The sequence below is a fragment of the Macrobrachium nipponense genome, chromosome 18 (assembly GCF_015104395.2).
Source record: "Macrobrachium nipponense isolate FS-2020 chromosome 18, ASM1510439v2, whole genome shotgun sequence".
Taxonomy (NCBI): Eukaryota; Metazoa; Arthropoda; class Malacostraca; order Decapoda; family Palaemonidae; genus Macrobrachium; species Macrobrachium nipponense.
In genome coordinates this window covers 78,277,011-78,302,674 of record NC_087211.1, presented here as the reverse complement: position 1 = coordinate 78,302,674, position 25,664 = coordinate 78,277,011, and the positions used below count along the sequence as shown (strand labels likewise).

At 34.3% G+C, this 25,664-nt stretch overlaps 1 protein-coding gene across 29 annotated transcripts in view; it reads right to left on the bottom strand.

Annotated features, from left to right (window-relative positions):
- The window catches only part of LOC135197228 (calcium/calmodulin-dependent protein kinase type II alpha chain-like), a 751,907-nt gene that overhangs the window by 247,327 nt on the left and 478,916 nt on the right, over nt 1-25,664 (bottom strand). For 20 of the 29 annotated variants that reach the window (XR_010310583.1, XM_064224289.1, XM_064224294.1 and 17 more), the window contains one exon: nt 25,182-25,242. The exons of 4 other annotated variants lie outside the window; for them this stretch is intronic. Coding sequence is in view for 24 of the 25 variants with exons in the window: in XM_064224289.1 (XP_064080359.1) it covers nt 25,182-25,242 (61 nt within the window). In the remaining variant the exon portion in view is untranslated. The remainder of the gene's footprint in view (nt 1-25,181; nt 25,243-25,664) is intronic. 5 more of the 29 variants (XM_064224286.1, XM_064224293.1, XM_064224305.1 and 2 more) reach the window with 1 other exon arrangement.

The window sequence follows — 25,664 nt, the reverse complement described above, 5'->3', positions numbered from 1 at the left end:
ATATACAGTCAGAAAATGTGAAATAATCTCTCAAGAGGCAACTCTTTTTCATCGGCCACTTTTCAGTGATCACTATCAAAACCTTTAGAGCAGCCTGACTTCTAATGATGGAGGTCACACAAAGGATCTTCAATCCACAAACTTCAAAGAATATGAAAAAGTCTAAAACTGATAAGGCTAAAAAAATGATTTTGGAGTGATGTAACGATTTCCAGATAAAAAAAAAAAAAAGATAAATAAATAAATACAGAGGAAGAGAAAATAAAATCGATACACCTGGATACAAGAGCAATCAACAGTAATCAAGAATGAATTTGCTCCTTATTTAAACATTTGGAGATCAGAATGTTCCACAGCTGCACTAGGTATACTAGTCCACATTTTAGTTGTAGCCAACATAAAACTCCTGGCAAACAGAGTAGTATATAGTATTAAACCTGATACTAGAAAACAACACACTGTTTGCAGCAGCAGCCTGCATAGTGTTGCTTGGAAAAAAAGCTACGTCAGGGAAAGAAGAGTGCAGAGAATATTTGTTTTTATAGTACATTTTATGCATCAAACATATTGAACTTACTTTATGCCTATGCCCCAAGTCCCTAACAGGAATCATTGTTATTTCGAAGGAATGTAAATATACAGGTTACTGTTACATCACAAAGTGAATATATGCAAAAAAAATACCTTAATGATCTGAAGGATTAAAAGTAGTTAAGTACATATGTGGAAAGAAGGGACAGGTCAGTGATATCAGAATCTGTAAAAATTATACAAACCTCAAAGATGGTGGAGATAGTACTATGGCAGTATAATACATGTATGGTAAATGGAAGGTCATCACCAAATGAATGTAAAATTTGACACTACAATAGTACATAATGTGAAAGTCTGGAAAAGGGAATAATTTTTTCTTTTATTTGTGGAAAATGGTAAAAAAGTTTGGGATCTTTGAAAAGCAAAACTACAGTGAAAGACCCAGCATGATATATAAAAGGTTTCTCAAGAAAAGAAAGGTTGATGACTTGATTATGGGAATATTGTAGTGATATTTTGCAAGAAACAAGTTTAAGAAAATAATCAAAAGTAAATGGTTAAGAAAAGTTACGTTAAGATATCATGACAGATTCCATGATATACACGTACGCAGTGTGAATGCAATTTTAAAACATCCTACCTAACACTCTTCTACAGTTAAGTACAGAAAAATTTATCTGCTGTTGAATTAAATTGTTTCCTCTTTGTAAATGATCTATTAATCCCGAGATGGGGGCAATGCATTCCAGTTCCACAGATATGCTCACGAATTGTTGAAAGAACGTGAAGAAAGGTCTTCTTTTACTCTTATTTGTGTCATACTAGACAACAAGGAATTGCTAGTGGTGGATACCATACAAGGATTTCTTAATTTTTCAACTATAATGTACAGTAACACAGCCTGCAAGAAGGCAAAGCTTGCAAATTGGCTATGGTCAAGACACCAGAGGCAGAAAAATGTGTTTGCTGGAGAAAAATCAAGATCATCCTTTGCTTTAAGCAACTGCAGTAGTTGAATCCAATTTGACATCATATTTTGTAATTTCTGGAACAAACTGCATAAATTTGGAAAAATGTTTCACTTTTTAAGCGGAAAATGGAAATTCCAGTCATAAAGAGATAAATATTGCAAGGGTCAATATAAAATGACTGAAATGTGTGTATCTTTGGGAGCAAATACTATAAACTGATTATCAAGAAACAGGGGAAATTTATAGTACTGTACAGAATCAATAAATGCCTGAAAATTATCACTATAAAGTTGAAAAAGATAACTGTGCTAAAATTTTTAACTCTAAAAGGCCTGGTTCAAAGGAAAAAATCTTAACCTCATAATGCATAACTTTTAAAACCTAATGTAATTAGAAATACTCAAAACTGAGAACCTGAGAAATATGCTTCATAAGATTTTTTTCCACGATTTGTCATTCAATTATGTTGAAATTAAGACACTAGTGTATGTAGTTTACCATTTGAAACTAATGATATGATACACTGCATACACTATGAATTGGCTAATTCATGTGAACTAATCATCAGATATCCATGAATTACAGACTTGATCCAGTCTGAAGAACAATTTAGGACTACAGTAAATTTGTCTTGACTGAGATATGAACAGCACCATAGATTTCTGCTTCTGAGCTCTAGTAACAATAGTTGGGGATCTTGTTTTGAGAGTGAGGAGTCACAGTCTCAAGCCTGCTGCAAGACATTTTATATCAACTTTTGGTTGGTTATAAAAAAAGTATTCACTTTACATATGCATACACAAATGCTGTTCATCACAGCAATCTCAATTCCTTAAAATCTTTTGATTTAACTTCTCATGAAATTTGTATGCAAAACAAATGACTTACCGTAGCTGAACAGTGCTTTAATTCACAACCACAGGTTAAAGAGATCATAAGCAGAGACAAATGGAGCAAATCATATCTCATATTGGACGCAAACCCAGACAGGTGTCAGCATATGGGATAGTTATTTCATAATGTGTATATAAATATATATGCATGTATGTATGCATGAATGTACAAAATTACTCATACATATGTTGAATTGCCTTTCTAGAGTAAATATTATGAGAAAATAAAATCTGAAAGAAAGTGAATTTTGTGTTGAAAAAAGGCTTAATATTAATTTGAATAAATATTGGTATATTCCTTGTAATATGATGGTAGTAGGTAATTTTCTGGTTAATAACCTAGTTTAGAGAGGAGTACAGTATTATGAACTTAAATCATCTCTAATTATTTACCACAGTAAGTTTTAATTAACAACAAAAATTAATTTATATGTAAATTCACAGGTCTTTAATAGCAAAAACATATCAGTACCACAATAAAACATTAAAAGCTCTATGGTTGTTTTCATAAAAAAGAAACTACAATGGAAAAATTTCAATTAATTACCAACACAGTAATTAGAAAAAGGAAAACTCATGAGGGAAAATAAAAGCCAAAGGTGTATTGGAGATGGTAGGAAAAGAAGGAGAAGAGTAACAGCTCCATTTCTCAATGACCTTCATAAGCTGCAACTTTCATGTGATCATTTCCACTTCAACATATTGTAACCAGGAATGTGACCAACAACAGCACATGTCAACAGCTTACAAATCTGGCTCATTAAGAAAATGGGCATTTTTTTTTTCTTTACTAAAGTTCGTAGGCTTTAAAATTGTGGAAACAAAAGTGTGAGTCATTCTGAAGGCCAAATCCACTAAGTAATGCAACTGCCGTACTACTCTACAGCAAAATCAGAAAGCCTTGACTTTACCATAGTTGACCAGTACCTTGTACATAAATATAATTATACTTGTAAGATAATAATATGTACTGATGAAAAGTTTGGTATACTTCATGCTAATAATAAATACAAATACAATCATAATACGTATACAAAAGTACTCTGAACCCATTAACCTTAGAACTAAACATCATTGTTAAAACAGAAGGCATTCAATATACTACTTTCAGTTAATGAAAAAATAAATAAAAGGGTGATGTATAAGAAATACCTAAATGTACCTACCAATTGTGATTTCAAACACATAACAAATGTGTTGAAGAAACAACAGAGTTTTCTGTATAGCGTATAAGCTTTATGAAACTCTCAGCCATGGCCTATGAAACTTTCAGCCACTGGCCCGGTGGTGGCCTGAGTTGCTGGCACCTACAATAATGCCAGATACATGATCATGGCTAACCTTAACCTTTAATAAAATAAAAACTACTGCGACTACAGGGCTGTAATTTTGTATGTTTGATGATTGGAAGGAGGATGCTCAATGTACCAATTTGCAGCCCTCTATTCTCAGTTGCTTTTAAGATCTGAGGGCAGACAGACAAATAACCATCTCACTCATTTTCTTTTATATAAAACTAAAACCATAACTATGTTAACTATAAAATAACTTGAGTATTTATCTCCATGAACATTATTTTTGTTTAGAAAGAAACTGTAAGGAGATGTAAGCAAACTTTGAAGTTAGCTTCACGAATCATTTATTTCTTTACACTATTTGTGTTCATATATATATATATATATATATATATATATATATATATATATATATATATATATATGTGTGTGTGTGTGTGTGTGTGTGTTCATTATATATATATATATATATATATATATATATATATATATATATATATATATATATATATATATATATATAATATACACATATATATAAAATATGATTCACACAGCTATTAAAACTCAACTTGCACAAGGGGGTTGGGAACCTAATTTTGTGTAAGATTGAGGCATTACCATATATATATATATATATATATATATATTATATATATATATATATATATATATATATATGTGTGTGTGTGTGTGTGTATTATATTATATATATATATATATATATATATATATATATATATATATATATATATATATACATATATTATACGTATATGATTTGCACAGCTATTAAAATTTACACTAAGAACGAAAGTTCAGGGTTTAAATGTCAGTTATAAGTGGCATATGCAAGGAACAGGACAAGGTGCTATTGCACACTATCTTTGAAACCAAACCAATACACACACACACTCAATGTTCATACCCATCTCCAATAAAGCTGCATTAGGAACCAGGCTGGTGCTGCTGATGACTAAGCAGGTAGACAAACAGGTTCTCCAAACCCAACCCCTCATCTCTAGATCACAGAAACAGTAATGTTTCTAATAAAATCTACCAAGTCACTGGGAGGTTTGGGCTATGAAACACAACAATACTGATTACATGTGAAACCAATAAGCTAATACAACCCCAAAGTTTAAGGAGGCCCCCAAAGTTTGGAGGAAGTTTTGATACCTAAAATAACTGCACGACCCACATGGATTTTGAGACTACTGCTAAAGTGAGACAGACAGACACTGCATATATGCTGCTGTAAATTGTATGACAGGTCTACAAACTTTAATTAAAGCTGGTAACTACACCACAAATCTTCCCAACTTTGCTGGTAAGACTTGAGAAATTGAATTTAAGTCATGAGAAGGGTAAAGTTTACATAAAAATATATCCCTAGTTAAATCTCAATTCCACATCTCTGGCCTTTCAAGATCTGAACTTCAGCAGTCTTTCCCCACTAGGGTAAGGGGAACCTGTTGCACAATATTTCTGTGGGCAGCTACTTCTATAATCACCTTTCCCCAGTTTTTTCAATAGGCTGTCCACAGTTTTTTCAATAGGCTATAATGTTCTTTGTCCATTTACATCTAAATAATTAGTGGACTTGAAAATCTAGCTGTCAGTGGAATGCAGGATAATACCTACTATGTCAGGTCATCCCCTACCTCTGAACATGAAACCTCTTCTCAGTATTCCTGTTATTGCAAGTCACCTTTTACTGGTTGTCCTATGAGGAACACGGTCCTGTTTATAAAAGAGTGCACATCTTACAATGTAATGTCTGTCTCATGGTCTTGACATAGATGCTGTGTACTATTAAACAATAAGGAACCCACTAAATTTTCTTTTATGAAAATAATATTTACAGAATTTGATGGCACGCAAAGACAGGGTACTTTTACCAAAGCACTAGAATTAGGCTAAGCATATTATCAGAATGCTGATTCATTATCAAGAAAAACTACTACCTCAAGTCCTGAAAAATTTAATCATTTGACAAACTTGTCAATCTCCACATGTGAAAAAATATATACCAAAGACAACTGAAGTCTCATGGAAGCAAAATTATTTTTTTGCTGCACATTATATAAAAGTAAAAAGATGAATAAACCTACTCTACACAGAGTGGTTAAGCAAAGAAAGGTACAGCACTTAATTTCACAGTAGAAAATCTCTCAACAGGGAATCTTTCATTTTGTGCTGTAAAACCAATATAAACCCAATACTATGAAATTTTGAAGCTTCGATGATTTCTGAAGCAACGTGTAAAAGGACTTCTATTCAAAAGTATGAGAAGAAAAAACAAAAAACTTAAAAAATTATGATAATCAAATCACCCAGATCAAATCACAAAATCCATCCCCCCAACCTTAATCATTTATGGGATACTATTATATCACAATGTTAAAAGTTTAGTATTGTAAAAATGTTATATAATTTTGAGGTCCGATTCCTAAATTTAAAAAAGAAAGTTTTGACACCATAATTCAATATCACTTGTGAACCAGATAAAAAAGCAGTTCATTAATGTCTATATCAAACCAAACAATCAAAATGTCAACATGAAATAGATGGAAAATTTGCTTATGTAAGTTTCAAACAACCTTACTAGGAATTATGGAATCTATGTGGATCCAAACAAAGATAATCAATCATACATTTGTGGTTGTAAGAATCTTTCAAATAAAAAAAAATTAACAGTATGAGTTCTCTGCTAGGATTCGGAACCCTATGTCTTAATCCCCAAAAGATACCATTATACTGAAGAGATTTTTAAAGCATGGTATAACCAAAATACTGCATTATTCTACTCATAAAGAGCAATCTCAACAGGATAAGAACTTACAGACATCCTTAACAATGTAAGATATTGTACTGTGAATTGTGGAGAATGTTTCTGGTTCTGAAAGCTACAAGCATGAGATAAAAATAATATGTATAGTGTGAAAAAAGTTTGAGAAAAATAATGTACAATAGAGTGTAGTACATTAGTAGATTAAACAGATGCAGCAAATTTTCATTACTACTAAAGACGAAGGTAAAACTCCAGACCTAAAGATGGCAAAACATTATAAGGCCACTGGAACCAATAGTCTCTAGTTGGGAAAAAAGTTTTGACATAGGAAAAACTTATTTTTGGTAGCCACTGTTTGTCCTCAAAATTTCCCTTCTGAATCTGGAAGATCTAGGGAAGTCTTCTGCTTTACATGAGAAAGATACAGTCAAACCTATGTCTTCATACGCCTATCTTTTTGTACGTTTTGGTTTTCGTGGACTTTTTTCTATGAAATTTTGTCTCTGTTATCATACGTTTCCTCGGTTTTCGTACACTCGGAAACTCTCCATCTGGAGCCCAGCACATGACCAAGCCCCATATCAAATGCCCAAACAAAGCATCTTGTCTTCTTTCGTGACCCATTCTGGCTTGCTTCTCACTGAACAACCATCTTCGTACCCGTAGTCCGCAAGTCAGTGTTGATGATCAGCTCTATCCTAGCAAAGAAACATGAAATCAAGGCATCTGATGTTGTGAAAGGGATCACTTCATTAACAAAATAGAGATTGCAACTGGTGGAAGACGTTGAAAAGCTTCTGTTAGTGTGGATAAATAAAAAACTATTAGCGGGGGATATTATCTGAAGTGATCATTTGTGTGAAAGCTAGGATGTTGCGTGCTGATTTAAGTAAGATAATGCCAACAACTAGTGCTGCTCTTGGTGAAGGCCAGCAGAGGCTGGTTTGAAAAATTCAGAAATCATATGGGCATCCATAGTGCCGTACCGCATGGGGAGGCTGCGAGCTCAGATAAACATGCTGCCGAAGAGTTCGTTGGTGAATTCAAAGAGTATCTTGAGGCTGAAGGATTCCTCCCACAACAGGTCTTCAATTGTGATGAGACAGGCCTGTTTTTGGAGAGAGAGAGAGAGAGAAAAAAAAAAGACCAATATCATGCAGGAGGAAAGTTCATTGCCGGGGCACAATCCTATGAAGGATAGGCTAACATTCTTGGTCTGTGGGAATGCCAGTGGGGATTTAAAGTGAAACCCCTACTGGTGTATCACTCTGAACTCCCCGAGTGTTTAAGAAAAACAATGAGATAAAGAGTAAATTTCCTGTGATGTGGAAGGCCAATAAAAAGGCATGGGTCCCGAGGCAAATTTTCATTGAGTGGGTAAATGAAGTGTTTGGCCCGAGTGTGAAAAAATACCTTGACAAAAATCAATTGCCCCTTAATGGACAATGCTCCTCCACCCTCCTGGCTTGGAAGACCAGCTGTTAAACAAATTTAAATTCATCACTGTCAAGTTCTTGCCCCCTAATACCACTCCACTCATCCAGCCCATGGACAAGCAAATCATCTCGAACTTCAAGAAACTGTGCAAGAAGGTGCTTTGAAGTGACCTCAGACACTGAATTGACCCTAAGAGAGTTATGGAAGGATCATTTCAATATCTTTAATTGCATAAGTCTTATAGATAAGGTTTGGCAGGGAATAACTTCCAGGATAATGAACTCTGCTTGGAGAAAACTGTGGCCAGTGTGTTACCTTGAGAAGGATTTCGAAGGGTTTGAGGCTGACTCCAGTGACCCTATGCCTGTTGTGGAGTCTATTGCGTCTCTGGGGAAGTCCATGGGCTTGGATGTTGAGTGGTGAGAATGTGGAAGAGTTAGTGGATGCCCACAGGGAAGAGCTAACCACAGAGGAGCTGCAAGACCTTCAGCAGGAACAGCAACAGACGACAGATGAGAAATCCAAGGAGGAGGAAAAGGATGAGGGGATACTGTGCCTATTTTATTGATTAAAGAAATGTTTGCAATCCACGTCTCTTAACATGTTTAATGGCAACGCTTTGTACCATTTAAGGCAGATATTGAAGGGACGTCAAAAAAAACAAATCTCTGGACAGTTTTGTTATTCAGCAGGGGTCCAATGACTCTCAAGCCGGTCAGTGCCAGTAAAAAATGAAGTGGGAAAGTAACCTCAGACAGTGCCTCTAAAAACACTGATAAGTAACCCCAGATAGGTTCTTGATACCTGAAGTCCTTCTGGAGGGAAATTCCCCTTCCAAACAGTAACTTCTCCTCCTCCCTCTCTGTCTTCCATACACTAATAAGTCTTCCATAAGGGTAAGAGTGATGTTAAATGTTCATTGTTCATTTCATATTCATTTATATTTATTTCTCATTGTTTTCTGTATGAAAAATTGTTTATTCCCTGTAAAATGTGTTATTTATTGATATTTTGGGGGGTCTGAAACACATTACAGTAATACTATTTACATAATTCCTTATAGGAATTATTGCTTCAGTTTTCGTACATTTAGGATATCATTGGGAGGTTCTAGAGCTCCATGCAAGCTTCCCTCACAGGAAAATTCTGCTTGCTGTACTTTCTGTACTGCCAGGCTCTGATGATACAACTGCCCTAATAGGATATTCAGTTTGTAGTTCTTTCTATACTGTCAGGTAATGGTGATACAGCTGCCTTGGCTAATCAGTTCATGTAGGTTTCTTTGTTGGGAAAATTCCATTTGCAGTACTTTCAGAATTCTGGAAGGAAATCGTAAACAGCATTAAGGATGACATTATGAGAGAGTAACTCCTTGGAGGACTCACTTGCTACTGAGCACCAGCATGGAGATGCTATCCATGATTCCAAAGAGGAACTCAGGTCTGCCCTGGATATGGAATTGGGTGTGATATGTAAAAATTTCTTATCTGTTAAATTAGAGGATTGAGAGGCTGCACAGTCAAGAGCCAGTGGTAAATTATCTTGATAGGGGGTTAATATTTCCCTCAAAAACTGTAGAACATCCTGTACTGGTACTTTTGTGAATACGGGATTTACATCAAGGCTTAAAAGTTTTATGTTATGAAGTGGTATAGAGAAGCACATATACTACTTCACAACAAAACTTTTAAGATTTGATGTTGATTCCCTATTCACAAAAGTACCAGTACAGGACGTTCTACAGTTTTTGCGGGAAAAATTTGCCCCCTATCAAGACCATTTCCCACTGGCTCTTGACAAAATAACAAAGTAAGTTAAATTATGTGTATTCAACAATGCATTTTCATTCAGGGAGTCATTCTATTAGCAAAAATTTGGGTATAGCATGGGTAGCCCTTTAAGTCCTGTTTCAGCCAATCTGTACATGCAATTTTTGGGATAATAGGTGGGGCAATTTCAATGCATTCCTTTCAAAATTAAATGCATTATTGCCCAGAATCAAATTTAAAGTTGAATGGTTAAGACAACAAAATTCCTTTTCTTGATGTTTTAATAATCAGAGACACAACAGAATACAAATTTACCATATGAAGAAAATCAACATTCTCACTTTCATACATTCACTACTTTAGTTATCATGACATTTCTATCAAGGTAGGCATAGTCAGCAACCCATTCTTGAGAGCCTTAGGACTTTGTTCCCCAGATTTCCTAGATAAGGAATTTGAACTATTTCATAAGCAGCTTTCATCTTTAAAGTATCCTGACCATATAACTAAGAAAGCAATTCACAAAGCAAACGTAATCTTCTACCGACCCCCTAAAGACAACAACAGAGAGACCCCTAACAACAATAAAATAAATAAAAAATCCCACACCTGTACAGGATTATGACGGTGACCCAGACCCTTGGAAAACCTAACCCTTTTGATTTTAACCTACCCAAATACCTTGACCATCCCTGGTTAATGTCCAAAAAAAAGACAATCCCCAAAGACACAGGGGTATGCGAGATCCCAAGCCTGGACTGTGACCAATCTTACATTAGTTTACAGGAAAATTCCTTCCTCAGAGATTAATATAAAATAAACGGTCAGTTAGGTATGGTCAATACAGCTCAGCTATTTTTAACCATATAAATAACCACAACCACAGAATAAACTATAGTTTGTCACAGAATTTATAGCAGCAAATATCAGTACAAAAGCCAGATGATTGAATAGAATTGATTAAACAAAGACAGGTAATGAACGTTTGACTTTGTTAACATGAGGGGGTTGGATATCGATTCTAATTACAAATACCAGAGTTTGACAGTGACCTGTAAGGTCGAAGTCAGTGTCAACTTATAACCTCACTTGTTGTTCGAGTCGATAATGTCACTGGAGTCCCAACTTCTCCTCAGCCCTCTGGGCGCTGGTTTGAACCCACGAGACGAAATTACTATCAACTAAAAAATTCCATTTCAGTTAACATATATGAAAATATATTAATTCCGAGGTAGAGCTAATTGGACATTTGTAGCTCGATGTATATATGTATATAGTATGTATAGTAGACCCCCGTATTCACGGGGGATGCGCACCAGACCCCCCGTGAATAGCTAGAATCTGCGAATACTTAGAACCCCTCTAAAAATGCTTAAAACTGCCTTTGTTCATATGCGAACAAACCTTCGGTCTTAACAATAGGATCACTTCTAGCGCCTAGCTGGATCCAGTTAAAAAGCAGATGAAAGCAAGGAATCTTGTGATATCTGGCAACACATGCTTATATCGGGTGAAGAATGGTCAAGGACCGCTCATCTACGCCAGTCTTTTCTTTGACCGCCTGGGCGAGAGTTGTGTTTACCTCTCTTGGCCTTTTCCCAGTTCATTGCCTGTTTCGTTTCTCTTAGTGGGTATGTGTGTGTGTTTTTTACCTGGTATTATGGCTTCTTCTACTCCTTCTCAGCATCAGCGTATGTGCCCCACAGTTCCTGGGTTTCCGTGTTCTCGTTTTTTGGCTTCGGCAGAGACCGACCCTCACATCACATGCAGTAGGTGTCGTTCGAGTTTTTGTACTATTACGAATCCTTGTACGGAAAGCTGGGCATGGCCTAACAAGCAGTGGAGGAAGTTTTATGGTAAGAGGGAACATCGCAAAGTCTCCACTCTTCCTACTTGGGAGGGCTTTGCTCCTATTCCTGATGTTATGTCTTCTGCAGTAGTCAACCCCCATAGTAGCGTTGTCCCTGCATCTCATTCTTTTTCTTCCATCGAATCGGTGATGGAAGTATCGGGAGGTCGCCAGGGTAATATTTGTAATGTAGCCTCCTCTTCCTCGGGAGCTTTTTCAGTTCCCGAGAAGGGTGAGGTTTTTTCATCAGTCTCTTCTCTTCCAGTGTTGGAGGCGTCCAAAATGGCAGTGATTTGGAAGACGCTTGGGCTAGGGGGTACCCCGTCATTGGAGGGGTTGCTAGCGCATTTTATGGAGTATTTTGTTGGTTCAAACTCAAGGAAAACCCACTAAAATTGCTTATACAGGCATTCCCCGGTTATCAGCAGGGGTTCTGTTCCCTTGGGGGGTGCCGATAAGCAAAAACCTCCATTAAATGAAACTCAGCTATTTATAGCACTATAATGGCATCGATAACCAGTTATCAGGTATGTTATGGGGTCATAACTCTACTATTGGCGCCTTATGGTGCCATAAGGCGCTGATCACTGGAACTCAGCCCACTATGGCACCATAAATCACCCATTTTATGGCGCTAGACAAGAGCCATAAAATCGGATCGCCGATAACCAAGGGACTGCCTGACCCTGTTTTCTATTTTATTTATAGTTTTATCACAAAAAGAGCACTTAATCATGAAACTGACAATTGAGAATATTTATATATATATATATATATTATATTATATATATATATATATATATATATATATAATATATATATATATATATATATATATATATATATATATATATATATATATATGCATATACAGTGGACCGCCGTGTATTTGCCTTCTCCGGATTCGCGGACTGACACATTCGCGGATTTCACTCTGAAACGTTTCTCCACATTATTCGTGGGAAATTCGCCTATTCATGGTATTTTTCTATGAGAAATATCCACAAATTAATGTTTTTCTTTAATCAATTTCATCATAAAATACACACTTTTTGTGATAAAACTATTAAAAAAAACCAGGTATAAACATTTTTAGAGGGTTTTTCTTGAGTTTTAACTATCAAATTAAGAGGATTTAAGCATTTTTTATAGGGGATTCCAAACTATTCACAGGGGGGCTTTGGTACAATAGGCTGTTTTCAGTGTTTTTATAGGTGTTCCAACTATTCGCAGATTCTAACTATCTGCGGGGGGTCTGGTATCCATCCCCCGCGAATACGGGGACCACTATGTATGTATGTGTGTATATATATATATATATATATATATATATATATATATATATACTATATATATATATATATATATATATCTATATATATATATACAGATATATATATAAAATATAAATTTATAAATATATAAGTGATAATAACCTGAAGGATCCAACAGAGCAATTGAAGACAAAGATTTTGGTATCTTGAGGGTCATTATAAGTATAGAAAAGCACCTGTAGATGAAAAAAAGAAAAAAATCGTATTTTCATAAGTGCTACATGATTTTTAAAAAATGAGGATATCCACATATATATGAGACATAGAGGCAAGAAATACCCCCAAAATTTTGTCTCTAGTATGCCTTATACAAATAGACGAGAGGGATGAGAATTTGTTAGACGATTCCCTTAAATCTTCCTTGAGATAGTGGAACATGGCACGCTGCTGCTATCAGTTTCAATGAATATTCATCCCTCCATTTATGCATTAAATTCCTAAGATTGCAGATGTAGATTGCCAGTCCCAGGTAACTGTACATAAAACAGCATTTATATCTAACATCTGTTTAAAATTCAAAAAAGTAAAAAGCTTTTGTTTTGTGGAACACAGCTCTTTCCAGCACCACTTGGTAATCTGACATGTTATAGGCTCTGAGTATGACCTACTTTAACCAGGAGACTGCATTCAAGATTTTCCTTTCAGCCTAACCTGTAGAGAGAGAGAATCTGCAGGTTAAAATCTGGAATCATTGGTTTTCCTATGGCAAAGATGGACAGCCATTAATGGATTAATGGACACAGTACAATGTTCTCTCTATTGCTAGTGATGGACGCTGGGAGGAAGAATGACGGAGTGATTTGGAACAGTTCTGAATGACTGAAGTTTGGGTCTTCATCACAAAATTAGCTGCAAACAACAATCCTATTCAAGTCTAGGTTTTAGAACGTGCGATTCTCCCACAAAGAGCAAGAATCCTATTGACCTACCTCTAGCACAGGCTCTTACAGACGCTTGATGAGACTCTTCAAAACCAGAGATCGATCCCAGTTAGGTAGGGCCTATAGACGACCCCTGAACCCCTGCATAAAATGCTGGACGAGCCTTCTCACTAAGGTTCTACTAAAAAACCCTCATCTAGTCAACAAAACTTAAAGGTTTGCAAGAAGGCAGCCCAATAGCTCTTAATGGCTAAGACCAACAGCTCCTTATTTTCTTGAAGGAAGGAGTCTGCATGTACAGGAATACAATATAGTGTAGTTGACTACATTAACACACCCTCACCGAAAAAATTACAAAATTGGCTGAACTAGGCCTGGTAAAAAAGTGCTGGTAGAAGCTCTAGCAAGTTTTGGCAATGGCTTTAGCTGCTTCTGTTCAAATCCTCTACTTATAAAATTACTGAATATTTAACATGCATGAAACTGCAACACCTCTAGGTTCCTGTGTGAGAGAGAGAGAGAAAGAGGGGGGGTGCTGGCAAGTAACTTCTTTTGTGCAGGGAGCCTCCTGGGATTGTCTAATACAATGGAGAGGGGGCTGGAAAACCACTCGTACCATGGTTATGCCAACATCTTGTTCTTGGAGACTCAACGCTCTTCTAGGACATGACTGATGGATATGCAACAACTGTTCTGACAAAAGACCCTGCTTTCCCCAGCTGAGCCTGTTTGCTACTATGTTGTGCCTTCTTGGAATGAACCTTGATACAATCTCACCATAATTTGTTTCTCCCCACGTGATGTCCAATGTTAGGTGACCCAATGCCTCAGATATTGTGCAGACCTGATTACTTAGGCAAGGCATCAATGTTGAGTTGTTAGTTATCACATCTACCTCATCTGCCTTGATATGAATAAGTGCTTGGAGAGCTAAAAAGTTGACTTTTAGTTGATGTGCTGTTTCCTGTCCTGCAAAGTTACAGTTAGCCTTGTCTACTATTCGAGTAGTTGTGATCTCTAACCTTGGCTCGATGCATCTGTGAACATCAACTCTGGGGAGACAGAATAAGTAGACCTTCAGGGATCCATGAAGGAGGGGGAAGAGGTGTGTGTGCCATTTTCAATATTCCATGCATGACACACTACAAGGATGAAAGTTTCTACTAAAAAAACCCATGAGCTCATAACTGCATTGCTTTCTGCATATTACCATGCAACATATCAAATCCCTTTGGTTTCCCTATAGCCATCCAACCTCTTGAATTTAACCTCACTCCCATTTTCAGTTTTCATTTAAGAAAACATCAAGCAGGTGAACATGACACAAATCTGAAAAGGCAACTCCATCTTCTAAAACTATTTTTTCAATGAATAAAGATACACACTAGTAGAGAGTCATTATGTATCTAGCACAGAAAGGTACTGAAATTCCCTCTGTGAGATTCTTTCCTTAGTAAACAATATTTAAGGATAAATAACAATACCAACAAGGAAATGTGTGCAGAGAGCTAGGCAACATATTTGTTTCAGAAAAATGTTACGTATTAGAAATTTTGAACAGTTTAACAGAAATTTATCAAAGATGTCCAGTGAATTATCACAGTGAAACTGAGTACGTAGTAAAATTGTAAATCACTGGGAACAAAACATCCATGTACAAAATCTCACAAATTAATGAAAAAACATACCCTTGTACTACTGAACACTGAAAGCTTAGGCTTCAAATATTTACTAATGGGGCAACTTTTTTCCAAGTGAGAAAATTATGCTCATTTGAAACTGAATTACTATTCAGAGAAGAGATGAGAAAATTCCTGAAAAATACCCTCTGATGAAAAATCATCAGGATAATAATGAAAAAATATCTAGAGCATAATTTCACTACCTTCATCACAAGGAGTCACAAAACAGCACATCCTTTTTAAGGAATGAAACATGAAATAGATTCAGTTCCCTGCGTAAGACATGATCAACCCTACACAAATTACTGTGAAGCCTCCAGAGATAAGCTACCAATTCCACTGTTATAATATCAAACGTTTTTTTCCTTTTGCAATTTTCTCTAATTGGACCCTTGTTTGCTCAAAGGCCACACTGAGAAAGCATCACAGGTTCTTCTATTACTGCCACGCAATTACAAATCCAAATTGTGGGTAGTGATAGTAATCTATGTATGAATGACCCATATTCTTTGGTGACATCTCGAAAAACCCCAGAAACAAACTGAAATGAATCAGGCTTGTTTGACTATGCCAAACAAAGGCTGGGTATTAATCAAGAACACAAAAATACACAAAATAAGTAAATAATGAATTCTGTACTTTACCATTTCGGACATATTCATAGAAGAAAAAAGGTAAATAGTACTGACATTCATGATCAAATAAGCAGAAATTAAGTATGAGTTTTTTTTTAAAACATAAAATTCAAGAAGAGCTAGATGTGCAGCCCAGAGAGCTAATAACATACAAATTTTTTAAGTATATTCACCCTCTTCTACTATACTATATATCTATCTAATGGCCATATTATGAGTTCCCAAAATTTGGAGGGATACAAAGCATCCATAACCAGAAGTTTATAGCTTACTTATAACATAGCAGATTGATACTTGCATAAAAAAACCCTACTATTGGAATGAATGTGATACTACACTAAGTTGTGCAATCTGAAGATTTAGTACATACTAAATCTTGCAGATCACATACTAGATTGTATATCTGGAACCTTTACTAGCTACAGCAAATGGTTACTTGGGTTCAGAGTTTGATAGAATCTTTAACACATTTAGATGAGGTACTGGTACAACAAAAATAAGGCTTTAACTGCATTTCACATGCATTACCTCTCAGTGGAGAGCTGTGAGTACTGGATGTGTAGCTATATATGTAATTACAGTCAAGAGAAAGCTTTTCTTAAGACTACAGTACAAGATGATAATGTAATAATAATATAATTATAAACACAAGAGTCCAAAGAAAACAGCTTTCCCTCAACACACATTGCACATAAAGTTACAGCTGACAGTTTAACACAAAGGATTACTTAATGATCTGTAATAAGATTTCAGTTCAGTATTCAAATAAAGGGGATAGTGACAAGAAGCTAAAAAGGTGGACATTAAACTAACTGCCTTATTTTAACCAAGAGCATCTGAATTTAAAAAGACATTTTACACACTAAAGTTAATACTAAAGGAATTTTATTGTATAGTCATATATACTTCTTCGGAAGGATAAATAACTTCTACTACAAACTTATATATATTGCAATTCCAAAAGAAAACAACGCCAAACTCTAGGGATAAGAAGACATTAATATTAGTGGAATAGAACAGCATAAATGACAATGCTAAGTCTTTAAGCAAGACAGCAACATGAAATTACATTTCATGACATGGGAGATGCCACAGACCTTTGGCCTGAAAAATTTCAAATTGACAGAGAACTTTCGATTCAATTCCAAGCAAGTTAGAGTTCCTAGCTTTCTCTGAAAAGTTCATTCACTGTCTGATAACTAGTCACCATGTCATGAAGCATTTGATAATCATTACATGTGTACCATTACTGTCGAAGATGCTACACTGATAAAAATGCAGTCTACAAACAACCTTTATATTATAGCAATTCCTAAAAGATATTTATGAATCCAAAACTACAGTGCAAAAGTGACTCAATAAATATTTCAATTCAACACTGAAAAGCTCAAGATTTCATTCCAAACATACACAGAATAGTGATCTTTAAAAAAGTTAAAGAAATGCACAAAACCACAAAAGAAATCCTCACCTTTCCAGATGACTTATTCAATGTATTTTCATTAACACAAGGAAATTAAGTAACTTTATTCTATATACCACATTTAAAAACAAAAACAAAATAAGTATTGACAACAGCAATAGTACCACTAAAAAAACACCAATGAATCCCACGTAAAAAGAAAAAGCTGAGTCCTAAAAACCAAGAAAGGGTAAAAAAAGTATCTTTGCAACCTACCCATGACTTATCAATATATGAAAAAAAAATTAATACGAGATGAAAAGTACAATACCTGTAGTCCAGGAAATGAAATTTCTGTTTATGGTTGGCTCTCACTCTATGTTAATTGTAGTACTCAAGACATCAGAAAAATGCAAAAATTCCAGTTTCACATGCCCTAAGCTTTACATATTTCATGTAATATACTATAATGTAAAGAGTTCATTCTAATCTATTACAAATAAGATGAACTTGAATAAAATTTTATCCATCATAATAACAACTCAATTTCCAGTTTTATGATGAGTTTTCAAAATCTAGTACAACCATAAACAGCTGTAGCAACCTTTCACATGCTCTTCTTAGCTCCTAACAGCATTAGTGTTATGGACATCTATTATTCCCAATTAGTTTCCTATAATTTCTGACATAAGAAAATAAATTTAATGAAAATACAGTATTCGCTTTTTATTACCATTAGTTTCTCCTACAAATAAAAAAAAAAAAGAGCCTAGTGAATGATGAACTTAAAACAAACTAAACTCCATTAGTCTAGCATACCATATTAATATTTACAACAAAATCTAAATATAAGGTGTGCCATTCATCCCAAAGAGTACGACTTATTTTGACATCAAAATTCTCAGAATCACAGAACTGTTAACTTGTTTCTCTTTCAAACACTCCTATTTATCAGCTAAACTTAATAAAAAAGCTTCTTAGGGATTGGTCATACAAGGTAAATATCAGTCTCTGAAATTGAATATTTTACATAACTGTCTTTTGAAATCTTGCTGAGGAATTAGCATCCAAGAAAATATCATGGAAAACATTTCTCTTAAATTAACTACAGTAGAACAAAATCTGCTAAACTCATTGGTGATTTGTAACTACAAGTGAACTCAATGTTAAAGTGAAAATTTCCAAAATCTTATTTTACAATTTTTTCCTGATTTAAGAAATACATTTTAACTGATACACTATTTGATAAGCATATAAAGTGTGTTGGTGACCTGAATTTAAGTTTTTCCATGGCTGGAGAAGCAAGAACAAATTCCATGACTGATGAAATAAGTACAAAGTATATCTATAAAGCATATGCACTTCTAAAATCAATGTCTGATAAATCCTATGTAACGCAGCAGAGAGGTGTGCTGTCACTTGAAGAATGCTCAAGTTTTTCATGAAAATATCTAAGTCATCATTGACTTCACCCCACATACACATACACGCACACACAAAATGAAGAAATAAACAGTCTGTTATACCAAATCTATATAAGTGAACAAACATTGCTTTACAATAGTAGTTACCTGTACATACTGCTACACCATCTACAAAAGTCTGTACCATGATACTAAAAGTAGATTCCCTAAATAAATTAGAACCAGATAGAGAGTAACTATAATCAACCCATTTTCAATAAAACTGCAACCTAGATAATTTCACCTTCCCTCATAACTTATATAGTTTTATTAAATTTCCTTGTTTTAATTACAGTACGTAGTACTTGGTTCTGAAAAAAAAAAGCTTGAGACTAAAAATCCCTAAGATAATGAGCAGGCTGTATGTTACACTTAAGCATACAGCCATCCTGAAAATACTATGTCAAGATATCCAAATTCCTATCAAGTCACAAAACTCTAACAAAAAAGGATGCATATAAAGAAACAAGAAACAGCACTTAATATTAAGAACTTCATAACTATAAATATTATTTTATAATCTTCAATGGGCACTAGATTAATCTGCAATCCCCTGATTACTATAGCCATAACAAACTGCATAATTCCCAAATAATGATATATGCAAAACTTGATTTTCAATGCATACATGACTGATTGTTTACATATACGTACTCATATATTCTATAGTGGCAAATACCATACATTCAGTATATAATCCCAACCTGAAATTTTCATCTGACTCAGGTAGGATCTGAACGACCTTCAATGTGCACTGCCTGCTACTCTAATCATGTACAATCTACAGTACACAAATAAAAATAATGGTCTTGGGCTCAATTTTAACTGACATACCACTGGAGTGTAAGTCAGTGAAAATTGAGCATAAGTACTTGAGCACTTTACAAATATTAGGGATAATCAATTGCACACCTGATGCAGGAAATAAGCACTAAATCATGCCAACTCAAGTTCACTGACAAAAAATACTGCTTGTGCAAATGTGATGAATGTACATTACTTTGTCATAATACAGTCAATGTATTATGACAAAATATAAATATTCCATAAGAGCTGAGAAACATTTTGGCATATTTGCTACATATATCTTCAGTGCTATATTTAGTACACCATTTTAAAATGAGAATAATAAGTTTTCAGTATAAAATAAAACTTCAATATACACTGCTCTCACTAATTTGATGGCCAAATAACTAGATTTTAGGCCTTCACCAAAAAGTTATGTTCAAATCCTAGAGACGAAAAAAGTTTCATGCTAAGATTACACTAAATTAGGAATTTGCCAACAACTGCATATACATGTAAACAAACAACAAAATCATCACTCATAAAAGGTTCACTTGAAAGTCAAGATTTTCCCATGGCCAAGCAAAGAACAAAAATAGCAAGGCGACCATATAGTTTTGGATGCTGAAACTCATACAACTAGAAACAAGAGGATCAGGATTATCACAGGCATCACTTCAAACCTTTTCTGGCTTTGCCTATCTTATAAATGACTTCACAGTTTTCAGAATACCTCCACTGATATCATGTATGATGTCTGTTTGTGATATAAAGCAACTCCGAAGTCTAATTTATTGTCGGTTTAAAATTTTTTAAAATTTCATATGGCTATATGTTTAAGTTAACACTATCAAACTAAAATTCTGATCAAAATAACTTGTGAACGGGCAAAATACTAATTTATATACTGTTAACAAATTTTATCTAAGAAAATCATAAATTTCATGGCCACACACTTGGACAATAAATAAATATGCATGTGCATAATATATCCCTCGATAAAATAGCTGTACTTCTTCATAATATAAAAATAAACATTCTACATACTAGTTATCTCTTGCAAATGAACTCCATACTACCTTCTAATTTACTAGACTATGTTATGAAAAAAAAAAAGTTCATTTCAACGAATTATAAATCATAGAACACATCCCACTGAAAACCTGTTAAAGTGGGAGAGGCCAAATCACTAGTAAATGCCTGGAATTACTTCAAACCACAGCATAACATCAAACAATGCAGTGAAGTTTGCTTATCTCCTCAAAGGATTCCTTCGTTATATATTTTTTTGAAGATTTCTAAGGATCCCTTGAACACAAGACCTGATGCTCTTGGTATCTGCTTGCAGACTACCACCCTTGTATTCTAGGGAAACAGTAATTCAACACCATATACAGTATATATATTAAAAAAAACTTGATACGTATTTGATGGCAGGCAATAACCCAGACTTACAGTCCTCACCCAATTATGAATAAATATACCAGTGGCGTTGGCTATTTCAGCAAGATATATTCCAAAGTTAATAACTACCTTATTTTGTGATTATAGGTATGGTATTCAGTGCAATTAATGCTTTTGTAGTGATTGCTGGTTTCTGATAAAACATAAAAACAATTTCTACATGCAACTCACTTCCGGTCAAAAAACCATCAGTTCATATACAATATATGGAATAATAAATATTATAAAACATGTTGCCTTTAATTGTTATGTCTGCTATTGTTTTTACTGGTTTTATTGTTAATATTATCTTTTTTTATGGCAAGAGGCAAGTAAAAACAATTGAGGTAATGATTATAGACAAATGTGTATCACAAACCTCTTACTGTAACCAATACATGACATCTGTACTTGAAATGAAAATTTCCATCAGCATTAAAAAGTGCAACAATTTTCTTTTACTTTTACAGAAAGATGGCAATATTAATCAACAACAACCACAGCACTGGGGGTACTTTATATATTTCAAATACCAAGGTGATGTCTAAAATTTAATATCCCAATACAGTGGTAATGGGATATTTTGCTGTTTATTTCATTCAATAATATTCATCACTTTTATTTCGTCTATACTTAAATCTTGGTTAATATAAAATATGCGCTGTATAATTGTCTGATTGGCTTTGTGCAAAACTTAAAAAGCATTTCAACAACAGTATATATATAAATTACACATTTCAAGCAATGTGTACTATCTCAGATAGCAATTACATACGTTCAAATAATTAACCTAATAAATACACATACGGTACATGAAATAACCTCGAGTAGCAAACGCCAATGATATGTTTTTTACACGCAAACAACACCAACTTAATGGATATAGTGGACATTCCTTCATAGACTGCAGTATCACCCTAGAATAATGGCACTCCTGCACTCTTATTTACAATATAGTAGTATAATCTAAATGGACTGCTTAAGGTCATCATATTCAATGTAATCCCAAAATACACAGTACGTACACTTTGTACAGTATATTACAATTGGTAAACTTGCTGACTTAACAAGTCATACAGTTGGTAAATACAATACTAATCTAATGATGTATGTCATGAATATTTCAACATTGTCACACACAAACCATATCAGACACAATAAAAAGCATGACAATACCAGTGTTCCACCCTATTTCTAAAACCATTTCTGAAGAGTATCACTAGAATATATGGAAAAATTCAAGGCAAAACATTCTGGTGAGTGCTTCATTATATTTGTGGCATTTCATAAGTTAAAATTTTAAATCAAACTGATGTCATAAAAATAAAAAGTAAGACCAAGATTGCATTTACATGATATATAAGTCATTAGTCACAATTGCTGCATAATGTATGGATTGTAGTTGAAATCCTAAGTTTAAAATGGGATGAAAATAAAATATCAAAACCACTGGGCTTGATTTTGTACTATTGTACTTACAATTAAAATTGAGATTCACAAAAGTAGCAAAAAATAATGCATTTAAAAAATACAAACACTGAAGACAATCCAATTTTTATTTAGTTATTTTATATCACCATAAATGCAAATGTAACTTTTGACTATTCATATCCTGAAAAGACAAGTCTAAAACAGGGTGTTAATGTTGTATCTAAAAATCTAATATGTTAAAAAACCTAAGTAAAATGAAAGTGTGTTTCACTTGTTTAGTGAAGTGCTTCAAATAAAAACACATCTCAATAAAGGCAAATGACACAAAATACCACGAAAAATATTTCTCATACAGAATATAAAACTGTTAACTTTATAAAGTAATCTATAAAACAAAACAAAACTTAAAATTATACCAAGATTTGGCCATATAAAATACACAATGTAATCTACAGGCTGCGTACGACTGAAAAGAATAATAACTAGATAGAACAAAATTACACAAAACATAGACTTGAGATTACAGCCCACAAAATTAAGTAGTGATGATTTAAGCTACATGTTTTTGCTACACTACAACAACAGTTAAATAAAAATCTAATTCTACACACAGATGAGCTAAACAAAACTAAAAATTAAAAGTGTCTTAGATGGGATCATTAATCTAGTTGATAGGCAATACTCTCAGCAAAACAAATGTGATTCTATTTCATGGAATATCCAAATGCAGTAACAAATGATGTGACATTTGAAAATATAACAACGATGATCAATAAAATCTAATATAAATGTGTACCAACATTTCAATAAATGCAACTGAAGTTAGGCCAAGCATCAAAATACTGTGCTACTTTATTAGCAAAATTTAATCTAATATGGGGCAATAAAGTGGCCATTTCTAATAGTATAAAAGAATTTATGATAAACTGTTCTTCTATATTAAAGAAGTTTATTCAATTTAAGAGTTCAAACCACAGTGTATGATTTCTATATATTTAATGGCTTACAGTCTGAGATTAACTTTAACTTATGAAATTGAAACTTTTGTATCTCTTCCACTAAATGTCAAAGAAAAATTTTATGCTACCTTTAATATCATGATAAACTTCATATTAATGTCACTTGGTCATAAAAATTTGGTGTGCTGGTGAAATAAACAAATGAATGATTTCCTAAGTAGAAATGAGCACTCTGTAAATTATCTCAAAAATAATCATTATTATTTAAAATTTCCACTTATCCATGCCAATGGATCCCATTAAATTAAGTTTAATTTTTCTTTATATGTACTAGAAAGATTCATTTCTATCAGTGTAAAGAACAAGCACATGATTAAAATGCGATGAAATAGTGCATGAATCAAGAATTGTGCACTGAAGGGTTAGATTCTTCGTAAGAGGTCAATAGTCACTGGTATTATGTCATGCAACCTAAACAATGTATCCATCCACAACAAAATTTCAATCACACTTGAAAATACAATAATATAGTACAATACAGACAACAGATATATTTGCAGTGTATCTGCTATGGCAGAGCAGCCAATAACTATGTACAGTTATCAACTAACAACTCTACAATGGTGCAGAAATACCCTTCTATTGCTAGAGAACATTATTCAACTACATACGTTAACTTTTTAAGTGTTACAGAATGAACTGCACCATAATAATCAAACCATAAGTTTTCAAGCACAAGAATGAATACCAAATACTATTAAACACAACATTTAACAGTCTCTACCAGCTATATTTCTGTTTACTCTGTACAGCTGCTATTCTGCCCCAGCAATTGGTGTGCTATCTCTTGTCATACTAATAGAAAGCACAATGGCTCATCTCTCAAACTGAAAACTGTACCCATTTTATGCACTGACAATTAATCACACCAAAACACTAACTGAAACATATGTCCCATTCATTCAGGCTTGTTTCTGCAATGTCTAGTATGAGATGAGATCTATATCGTTTCCTGAAATTACAGTTTTGCACAACATATACATCTATGTTCCTAGGTAATGACAATGCAATGAAAGCCTGAACAGACGGCTGTCATCTACTTTCTACGACATAGTTTATGATGATGAATAGGATGACCAAAAGCCATTAGGGCAGATACACTGATAATTCATAATACGTATCACAGATACCATGATCCAAAGGAGTGCAAAATAAATCTTAAACATGGAGTGCTATTCTTTAGCTCTTAACTCCCCTTTCATACCAGATAAGGCACAGAGCAAAACTAAAATAAAATCAAATATGTCTTGGCTTGAAACAGGTAAACAAATTAATTTTTCACTGTTCCAGTGCAACAATATCAGAAGTTCTAATGAGAATATCCTAGGCATTCACATGAAATTTTTTAGAAGAAAAGGAACCCAAAACATATTTCTATGCATATGTGCCACATTTCACTTTTCTAAGAATGCCAAGTTACTGATATTATTATTAAGTGAACTTACTCTTGGCAAGAAGACTGAATTAACTGTTAACCTTCTACTGGGCAAGGGGAACCAGGAGCACCAATTTTAGAGAGGGTTGGTAGGGTTTCACTGCTGTCAAGATAGGATGTCCACTTACCCTGTGCCTCGTACTTACTGGAGAAGTTGCGGGTCGCCAGCATTGTCGTCAGGATCGCACCCTGCAACACGGCAACCAACAGTAAGGGCTTGGACAGGAATGGGAGGTTGGAAGAAGGAGAGGAGAAAAAGATACTGGAAGTAGTGATGGGGATAAGCATCACAATCTCAAAGGTATCTAAAAGAGAAGACACAGAGCAACAAGTTGTTGAGAGGGATAACAGGATATTACCGTAAAGAAAAAAATGAGTTAAAAAAAAACAGGAATAAAGTAGATTCTGAAGCAAGCAAGAGAAAAGTAGAGTATCAAATCAGCAATGTAGATATGAAGAGGATATCATGGATAAAGCTTACCAGGAACTGGATAAAGGATGCAGGTTAGGTCAATGTTGGCTGAATACCAGGTACCCAAGAACGCCAATGGAGCAGATATAGTCAGTCGAACAAAATAAAGCATCACACGTGTTAAAAAAGTAGTAAAGAT